Below are 10928 nucleotides of genomic sequence, written 5' to 3' on the forward strand. Positions count from 1 at the left end.
TATCCGTACCATGGACCCACAATTGACTAAGTCAGTGAACAAAGTCGACAGAGTTGTAGAAAACGTGTTCACACTTCATCACATACTTGCTGAGAATGTGTTTCTGTCATTTTTCCAGCTGGTATGTGGGTGTGACAATACTACTAGCTATTTTATTCCTATTATTTATATACTGTTTCAAAGAAGTAGTCCATTGTCACCTATTGTGGTGAACCCATACAAGGAGCACTTTGAAGCAAACGCACTTGAATCCACCAAGTTGAAACGCATGTCTTTCCATCGGTGCACAAATGATACATTTGTGGTGTGGTCACATGGGGTATAAAAGCTTCTAGAGTTCCTAGAACATTTAAACTCCATCCATCACAATATAAAATTCAGATGAAACCTGAAAAAGGGGGCTAACTACTTATCCTTTACATGTTAGTTTAGAGAACAGTGGATGGATTCCTGGTTCACAGTGTACGTGGAAAACCTATGCACATTGACCTCTATTTCCATGCCTTGAGCTATCGCCATCCAGCAAAGAAATTCAGTGCTAAAAACTCTGGCCCACAGAGACTGAAACTTTCAGGCAAGGAAACCCAAAATGAAGAATTACACCACCTATGAACAGCGTTCCAAAGAAGTGGGTACTCTGATCATAAAATTGAATGGGCAATTAAGTCAAAATTAACAACACCTGAGAAAGAAGTCGAGACTGAGACCAAGGACGAAAAGCAAAATATCGCTAATCTACCAGGCTCAATAACCTGAAATATCACTAGATTCCTAGAAGACATGGCATCCAGTGTATTTCGCTCCCTCCAACTAAGATACAAAATATTTTTTGTAATGTTAAAGACAATCTAGGTCTTTTATTTTATCCATAAGTGCTATTTTTCAGCAAATGTAATATATATTTCAGAATAAAATCCAATCATCAGTTGTACAGATATATTTATTTCACTTTACTGGTATGATAAATTAATTTACAGTAAATGAACCACACCCACTAAGCAAGTGTCTTCTACTTTACGTAAATGTACAGCTGAGGTCTAAAAATTTACAATATCACTAATTTCGTAGGCTTCTGAAGATAACAATTAATATCTCACAAGGGTGAAGCACTCACAAACCAAATGACCTGTCGCTACAGAAATGGAACGGCGAGCATATGGGAGGAGCCAATGATGTAGGTATGATGGAGACGTCAGCGCTTGTATCGACTAGGAAAACAAGCTGCGACAAAATGTTGGTCACATTTAAAGGACCACTTGGCCGAGAAGACGAGTGGATGGAGTGCAATGTTTGAGGACGCCTGTGAAGTTCACCGCAGGACTCGGCGTCTCTTAGATCCTGCGGTCAGCATTTGGGTGCTGGCAAGGTAATCTGCAATTCTTGGCCTCATCCCCAAAAATCTTGCGGTACCAACAGCACGGATGAGCTGGATCTGGTGGTGGTGGTGATTGTGACAGCGGAGGCGGTTTGTCGCCGTTGATCTGTTCCGGAATGTAAACCGGGACATATGGTGCGTGTGCGATTTTTGAGTGCTTAGAAAGAGGAGAGAGGGAACGAGTACTGCCCGGTAGTGTAGATGGCATGGAGGCGGAATGAGCCCTGCCCCTGCCCGCAGACAGCTGGTAAACAGGCGACGTAGTGCCAACCAGCAGTGAGAGGTGTGCTGGTTGTTTTTGATGCAGAAGTGCATACAGCTGATCTGCAATGTGAAGCCGAGAGCTGATAGACTCGGAGTGTGGTAGCAGATGTATCTGCCGGTTGGTAGGTAACTTGGCAGACCGTACCGCCCACTGGCGAAGGCGGCGCCAGAGTTGTGATGGAGTGCAGTCGCCCAAGTGTTCCTTGTACAGGATCTTGATTATTAATTCCTGTGGCGAGCAGGCGAGTTGGTCCAATATTTTCTTCTTGACAAACTCGTATCTTGGCGGTGGTGGTGGTGGTGAAAGGAGGAGGTCACAAATTATATGTGAGTGGTCATAGAAATTTAGAGTTATCGTCGGTCACCTGATGCAATTTAAAAAGGTGCTACACAAGTGCGAACCATGAAATGGGGCTGTCCTCGTATAAAGGAGGTAGCTTTGGCAGATGGCCAGGGGGAGGGAGGACGAGGGTGGCTTTCGGCGTATGTTGGAAGGCCTGCTGTCCTGTGGTAGGATAGGCTATCCTGTAACCCGGCACTACTAGCATGAGTGTGTTACTAGCAAACACGTCCCAAACAATGGCCGGTTGCAATGTCCCTGATGAGTCATGCAAGCAAGATGCTGCAGACACGATTGGTACCATGGGAACGAACAGATGAGCAGCGCATAAGGTAGGCCCGTAAACTGGACCAGAGGTTAAAGGCACAGTATTTAAATTGTCCAAATCGGAAGTGACGCAAAAGGACGGCGAGGCAGGCGCAGATGGTACAGCGGAAGGAGCGAGCGGCTGTATGGTTGGTATCGCCCCCCCCCCCCCGTGTGTGTGTGTGTGTGTGTGTGTGTGTGTGTGTGTGTGTGTGTGTGTGTGTGTGTGTGTGTGTGTGTCGGGGGGGGGGGGGGGGGGTGGTTTGGTACTAAGTGTGGCAACAGCAAGAGTTTTCTGTGCACATCGGAAATGCACCTCGTATTGTAGGACCATAAATCACTGGTGAAACCTGCTGGCTGTCACATTGTCATGCTACAACGTTCCTGGATGGCAAAGCGCTGTCGGGTGTGCTCGAACCCATGTGGTCGAAACACTGGACGACAGATCTGGTGGTTGAGCCTGGCGAACTTGATGTTGAAAAATGTCCATTATTAAATTGTGAGGAAGGCAAAACTGGCATAGCTTGATAGTAGTTGACCACCTGTGCGTTTTGCATGAATGGCAGCATTGCACAAGGCACTACTGTATCAAACGTTGCGGCGCGTAGAGGTTCAAAGCACGTGTGCGTATTTGGGTACCTTTGAACACTACATGAGCGATTGATCGCTACATGATTCTGGAAATCGTCCACTTCACCTTTCACATGTTGGCATGCACAGTCCAGTGACATGAAACCCGAGTCCATTGTTTGAGGTAACAGCGTAACACTTGGCCGTTGTAGAGCTGTAAAGTTTGAGGTTAACTTCGTTGGAGATCGCAAATCGCTGTCCGTTAGCGGCGAAACAACCGTTGGCAGGGAATTGGAGTGGCCTGGTAATAGTAGCTAAGCCTCCAAATCTTCATATAAAACGTTGGGTGAGGCAGCTATGGCGTCGAGTGTAAAACCTGTTGATTCCACACAGTCGGTGTGGGAGTAGCGGAAGATGTAGAAACTTGGGGTCACCAATATGGAAAATGGGAATACGGATATCTGCATATGCAACAAACTGTTCCTATGAATGTTTATACTCACATATATTTCAGCACAAAGAAAGATAAATGTGTACACTGTACACCATACAGGGTACAAAGGCTGACTGTCACATTAACATGGCAGCTCGTCAGAGCAGTTAGAGTTCATAGATCATGCTTTATGTGCTCGGTGTGACCTATCGATGCCACACACTGATATTCCTTGAAATGCAAATTATCTGTTTCCCAACTGCGGTGATTGTGATGACCAACAAGATTTTAATAAACTTTGTGCCTGTGTTGTTTAAATTGAAACTATCATTCCTGTTTATAAGGTTTTCTGTTTATAAGGTTTTACTGTCAGAGTACGACGCAGCGGCGCAACTCCGTTGGCAAAACGACGAGTTGAAACAATGCATTGCTCACACTTTCGACGAGTTCACCGCGGCTCGTACCTCGCTGCTGCTACTGCAATCCACAGTTCCTTCACCTGATCGACCTTCATCAGCAGACACCAGCATGGACACTCATCAAGTTAGTTTAAAAACATTCATTGCGTGTGACGATTTGCGTTCAGTGATCTCTGCACCCACCACACGCCTGCTACGTGCAGTGCCATGTGTTTCAAACAGTGCTCCTAATGACAGTCACGTGCGTGACACGAACATGCCCACAACGCAGATAGCCACCTCACATGTTAGTAAACATTCCCCCTCTCTCACGCGCCAAGCATGTGATTTGGCGGCCGTCGTCGTTCCCTGTGCAACGCCAATGCCTCTCTCGCCAGCACTGGTTACTCAAGGCAAAGCTAACAACAGTCAGTCACTGCGTGCCCTGATTCGCTTCGTGTTGCGCGCGCACCCGACCTCTCCAAACAAGCGCACGCTGCACTCACATAATAGGCATGTGACTTTCGTGCTGTCTTTTCCCACTTGCACTAACAGCTACGCCTCATCGCGCCCCACTCATCCCAAAACTTCACATCAGGACGTTGCTCAGCCTCGTGTGCAGTTCGCAGTCTCTTCCGTCACTGACGGAACGACGCACAAGATAATTACCACTGCCAGTCCTTCTATTAAGCACAAGGTTAGATGCCTCAACCCCATTAAGTTGCGCGTGGCCTGGCAGCAAATTAACAAACTTCTGGAGGCACGCATTCTACAGCCATCGGACAGCAATTGGTCTTCACCGATTCACCTTGTCACCAAACACAACGGTTCTTTTTGAAAGTGTGGTGATTATAGACGCTTAAACACTTGCACCGTCATGGACAATTACCCAGTGCTGAACATAAACAATTTCACCCATATGTTATCGGGTGCCACAATCTTCAGTGTGATTGACTGTAAACGTGCTTATCACCAGATTCCTGTAGTGCCGGAAGACATTCCAAAGACTGCTATCATCATGCTGCTCAGTTTGTTCCAATACAACTTCATGCCATTCGGCTTGAAGAATTCGGCACAAACGTGGCAATGTTTCATTGACTCAATCTTACGACAGAGCTTTGCATACCTAGATGACATCCTCATTTTCAAGCAAGTCGACTGAGGACCATGAAGATCATTTATCCCAGGTCCTCCAGACTTTTAACTCCAATGGTGTTTCCGCCACTTCAACCTGGTCTCTCAATTTATTACGGAGATACGCTACATCAAAGGCACAGTAAACATCCCCACTGATTACTTTATGTGGATCAATACTGTCTCACACATCGTCAATTTATCTGACCTCGCCGCTCTCCAGGCCTCTGACGAGGAATCTCAAGCTCTCCTCATGGAGCCTCAGACATTGCTTGTGTTTACCAAAGCCAAGTTCCCCAGCATTTCAAATGAAGTGTGGTGCGACTCTTCTACTGGCACTCTGTGGCTGTTGTTCCCTCCCACATTGCACCAATAAGCCTTCAATGCCTCGCAGAACCTTGCCACCACACGCCTCATCACCGAGTGCTTTGTTTGGAAAAATGTTAAGCAGGACTGTCAAACCTGGGCACACAGCTGCATTTCCTACCAACGCAACAAAATCGGCGATACACCTCCCCCCCCCCCCCCCCCTCTTGGCAAGTTTGACATTCCACAGGACGTTTTCATCATGTACATATCGACTTCATCAGCCTTCTGCCACCGTCAGAGGGCCACAGATATATCCTCTCCACAATCGATCGCATGTCTCGTTGGGTGGAAGCTGTTCCTCCTATACCCCACATCACAGCAGAAACCGTGGCCAAGGGATTCGTCTCATCATAGATCACTAGGTTCGGTTGCCCGTCCACCACCACCACCACCACCACCACCACCACCACCACCACCGACTAGGGTCGACAGTTCGGATCTGCAATTTTCACGATTCTATGTAACATTTGCAATATTAAAAAAATTCATACAACAGCCTACCACCCGCAAAGCAACGGTTTAGTGGAATGATGGCACTGCACCATTAAAACAGCATTCAGGTGCCATGACTGCCTCTGGTCTGAGGCGATTCCATGGATGTTACTCGGTCTCCGTTCGACCTTTAAACCTGACTTACAGGGAACCATCTCTGAATTCGTTTTCGGCGAGAACCCGGTTCTACCTGGGGAACTTATCCTGCCTCAAGCACCTGAGGATTCCCCCACCTCCCCAGACTTTATTAGTAGAATTCGCACCCACTTCAGACACGCACAGCTACACCTGCCTGTCAGTCATTCCCCGCCGGACACTTAAGTGCCAACCACACTCAACACGTGCTCCTACATTGTAGTAACCTGTTGTTACCGCGACCGTTCCGGGGTGGCCAAGAAAGTGCGGCGGCACCAGACAGAAGGTGGCCCGCGAACAAACAAACGAACAGAAAGGACGGACACAAAACAACAACGGACGATGGTGAGAGACCTTACCACAAGAACTAAATTAATCCAAGACGTCCATGAGTAATGAAAACAAAGAACGATAAACACGCTGTCTGTTGTCGAGGCGATGTGTAGATACTCACGCAATGATTAGACTTGCTGGCTGAGCGAGAGGCAGGCGCTTAGATACTCTAGCAGGGGCGCCGCTATTGGCCACTGGAACCATGTGTTCCACTGTGGTGCCCTCACATTATATGCATACCAGGAAGTGTGCTGCCACAGCTTATGGCACGATGGTGCAGAGACCTCTACAGGTCTTCGACGTCCAAGACGTCTGGCAGGGATTCAAATTCCGCGGCGTGTGATACCAGACACATTATGCTCAGGGACGATTCCTTTAGACATTCCCCGCAAACGCCATACCTTAGCCCCTTTGAAGTACTCCGGAGGGGTGAGACGACGTTCGACATTATGGTTAAAGGTCGCCCACAGACCATTTCGCTACACAGACTCAAACCTGCTTTCGTGAACGCCCCTCCGCCACCCTAGTCGGACCATCTGAACGAATTTTCCATTGTCAAGCTCGATAATGAGATAGCTCATCCCATGGTAGGGTCTTCTCCTGTGTCACCGCAGGGTTTGAAGACGTTTCATCTACTGGAGAGACTTGCTCCCCGACTTTAAACTTGGACTGCAATGTACCAGCTAACCACGTTGATGACGTGTCGATTGTTGCTTTCTACGACCGTGTGCTCGTGCTCCTTACAGATACTGCAAACTCAACACTCAACAAAGAACTAGATGTCAAGATAGTGCATAGCCTGTCCCTCCCCCGAGAGTGCGATCCATCAAGAGTTAGTGCGTTCGTCTCCTCGGACAGCTTGATCTGCATTAGGCGCAGGCACGCTCGCACGCCGCAACCCCTCCCCACACCTCTACTCCCGGGCCAGCCAACACATCGTCCGCCCCTGCTGGCTGTCTAATTACAATGTGGACCTGCAGCCCATCACTGCGCCTTCGCACGCAGTCCTGACTGAGATGGAGCTTCCAGTCGTGCGCCCCTCAGGTATCCCGTACTGCGGGATTTTGGGGGGGGGGGGGGCATCGATAGGTCACATCAACCACGTAAAGCATGATCTTTGTACTCTAACTGCTCTGACGAGCCGCCATATTAATGTTACAGTCAGCCATTGTACAGTGTACATGTGTATCTTTCTTTATGTTGAAATATGTGTGTGTATAAACATTTACGGAAACAGTTTGTTGCGTTTGCAGTGATCAGTATTCCTGTTTCCCGTAAGTGCAAGCCCTAAAAAACAGAACAGCATCAAACAGCAGAGTGTGTGTTGGGAATCAAGCTTTGCCACAAACAGCAACACGAGGCCAATAGCTCACTGTCTGTCTGGAGACCAGTAAGCAAAGATATATAACAGCAAAATTCACGGAACCTGAAGACATTGTTGAATTGTGCATAAAAAGGAAACAAACAACTAAGCTGAACAGCAGGAAGCAAAGTATTATAAAATGCGCCATGAAAACTTGAGATCACAACAGGTGTAAAAATTAGTCTGCATAAACGGACAGGGAAGTACCCCGTGCTGTGCACTTTCCAAGGAAATACCCTTTAGGGATGTGAATTTCAGTTGAAATACAATTATATCATATGCCTCAAAATGTGTAGGCCTACCTCCTGTGTATCAGATACTCTACAGAAATCTCAAAGCAGAAACTGAAGATACTTTTAAGACTTCACATGTTGATTGTGATTGGTTGGTTGATGTGGGGGTAGGGACCAAATGGCGAGGTCATCAGTCAAATCAGGTTAGGGAAGGATGGGGAAGGAAGTTGGCTGTGCCCTTTCAAAGAAACCATTCCAGCATTTGCCTCAAGCAATTTAGGGAAATCACAGAAAACCTAAATCAGAACAGCTGGATGCGGGTTTGAACCATCGTCCTCCCAAATGCAAGTCCAGTGTGCTAACCACTACACCACCTCGCTCGGTGTTGATTTTGATATGAGTCTAGAAACTTACGATAAAAAGTTACACAAATTGAGGTCAGCAAAGTTTCATTAGCAAACATCGTCTATTTCAACCGAGTTATATTTGTAATAAAAGTTTTTAAAAAATGCAGTCGTAAAACAGAATATTAATAGTCCGTAAATTATGAATAAGGTCCGACGTAGCCCATGCAAACTCTTGTCATTTACAGGCAAAAGGTACGTTAGTTTTGCAATGTTAATTGTAAATGGAATTATGTAAAACACGTGTCTGTTAAAAATGTAAATTCAGTAGAGCTTGATTTATCTCAAAACTAACTCTAGTTGCCAAATAACTCTAGACCTTGTTCTGCTGAGCCACTCAGTTGTAGAGATGAATGACAGGGGTAAGAAGTGCCTTAATGACACAGGATGAAGAGAAATGGGTGCACCAAGAGCTCATTGACATAAATATGAATATCTATAAAAGGCGAAAATAAATCTCTATGTACACAACTATCATCAATTATTGTGTAATAATGAACCATTGGCAATAATGACACACAGGATAACCATTCATACCTGTTAACAGCACAATCAGAAAGAAAAGCTCGACAGAGTTGCATTTAAAGCCGTAGAGATGGCAAAATAACTAGAAACGGTGCACAAGCTGATTTGATTAAAATACAGGGAGAAAGCAAGTGTTATTTTCTAAGGAAATATTCTTGCGTTTGCATGAAATTATTTATGTAAACCACGCAAAACATGTATCTGGATGGTTCAACAATTGCTTGAATTGACTGTCCTCCAAAATGCAAATCCATTGTGTCATCCCTGCACAAACACTGCTCTGTACATGCACAAGAATCTCAGTAAATATATTGATTTAAGCTGGATATCAAAGGAATATCTGCTGTCTCTTCATCAGAACAAGATAACATTTTTAACGGCAGTGATGTCACACAGCTCTGCAAGCTGAATGCAAAAATTTCAATTAATAGCTCAATACGCCATGAGGGAGCAAACATAACATTCAATCACAAGGTAATGTATGAAGAGAAAATAAATACTTGTCACTCTGGATGAAAAAGGATGACTGTAAACAAATTGCACAAGGTAGGATCTATAGCAACTTCTTAGGTTTGGCACAATTCACTAAAGTACCTTCAGGGACTACCCCATACACACACTATGCTGGTCAGCCCAACCCTTAACAGGTGCCAAAATCTGAAGACAAGCACCAGCACATAACGAGCTACAGAAATTATTATGATTTTGGTACTGCCAAATATTGAGCATCACAATCACCATGCAAGGCTGGATGTGGCTGAAACTTGTCATGAAAGCCAGTTCTATATCCTCAAATTAACATGAAACTAAACGTGTGGATGTACTTCGCCATCTAAATGATTCACTGACGATTAACTTCCCTAACATGATCAACCAGTTTTATAAGTCTAAAAAAATCGTAGTATTAGTTCTGGAATGAATTCTCAATGAAATTATGGCACTAAATTAGGATGAAAAAGTATACTAAAATTGAACAGTGTTACTCACCTAGGTTTAACTTTCTTTTCCTTCCCTTTAACAGGTGTTTCATCAATAAATTGTGATTCCCCAACATCATCTTCACTAAAAGTAAAAAGTATGCACACGTTAAATAAAACTGGGAAATATGTAACATCTTTAACTATATAGTAATAATGATAGCTATTAGGCGATCTAATTTTACGAAATTAACACGTAAAATTCTTGAATCTCAAGCTCTTTAAAAAAAAAAAAAATACCGGCGCCTGCGGGCCACTGAATTTCATATCTGACACAAGCGTTCGGATAACAGCTCTTTAATGGAAAACAAACTCGACTTCTTGCTCCACAAAAACAACACATTTCTGATGACACTTCGCGGCGATAATAAGCAAAAACAGCTGGCCTAAAATATAAAAATGCTTTTCTCGTTCTATTTGTAAGATGATGTTGAATATATTAGCTAGTGTCAAAGTAAGCTCCACTCACATTTCCTCATCCTTGGCACCTTTTTTGCCTCTTTTTGCTTTTCCCATCGCAACTTCTAAATTGTTGCTTCTCTAGACACAAAATTAAAAAAGGGTATTTCTTTAATAAATATTTTATTTCCGAATCTCCTCTCATATAGAAGGCAAACGTAAACAATGCTCGTCTGTTTTACACGTCACTACTCCACTAACACACTATTTCACAAGCGTGTATGGGCACATATGTTCAATAACATACACTTTACGCTCAGATAGGACTGAAACGTGCTCTTGGCCAAAGATTCCACTCTTTGACCGGCATTTCTCATCAGTCTTTTGTCACCACACTTCCAAATCGCCCCCACTCCTGCTACAATGTAATTTCCTTATATGTAAACATGAAATAGCCGTGTGGAACAACATCGCGGAAAACTTAACACATATAAAAAAGAGTAGCGTCGCTGCGTAAAAAACGATTCCAGTGTTTCAGATATAGGTCAGTTCTAAACGTCAACAAAACGGCAAACAACGTCAACAGCTGGGAGCACTTAAGGTACCGGTAACCTCAACACTTCATTTCCAGTCCAGTACCGCACGCTGTAGGTGAAATAATCCTATATAATTCGTGACACAAACAGTCGCAATATACTCTTGAGTTAAGGCAATGACGATAATTAAATACATTAATGGCCAAAATAATTTCATAAAGAAACTTCTAGACAAGCTTTGTTTCGCAAACCGCTGAGATGTAACACAACAGGACAGTTCGCCGACAATTTTCAAAATATCAACATTAGTTGCTACCGTAAATGCAATCAACAAATAATATT

The 10928-nt window shown here is 44.5% G+C and overlaps 1 protein-coding gene across 3 annotated transcripts in view; it reads right to left on the reverse strand.

The window, feature by feature from the left end:
• The window catches only part of LOC126475336 (eukaryotic translation initiation factor 5B), a 425184-nt gene extending 414781 nt beyond the window's left edge, over positions 1-10403 (reverse strand). For 2 of the 3 annotated variants that reach the window (XM_050103135.1, XM_050103134.1), the window contains exons 1-2: positions 10121-10402; positions 9662-9736 (exon numbers count right to left, since the gene is read on the reverse strand). In XM_050103135.1, the coding sequence (XP_049959092.1) occupies positions 9662-9736; positions 10121-10167 (122 nt within the window). In that variant the 5' untranslated portion in view covers positions 10168-10402. Of the gene's footprint in view, positions 1-9661; positions 9737-10120 lie in introns of all 3 variants that reach the window. The other variant, XM_050103136.1, reaches the window with a different exon arrangement.
• Between the last annotated feature and the right edge of the window lie 525 nt (positions 10404-10928).

This window comes from Schistocerca serialis, chromosome 4, assembly GCF_023864345.2.
Source record: "Schistocerca serialis cubense isolate TAMUIC-IGC-003099 chromosome 4, iqSchSeri2.2, whole genome shotgun sequence".
Lineage (NCBI taxonomy): Eukaryota > Metazoa > Arthropoda > Insecta > Orthoptera > Acrididae > Schistocerca > Schistocerca serialis.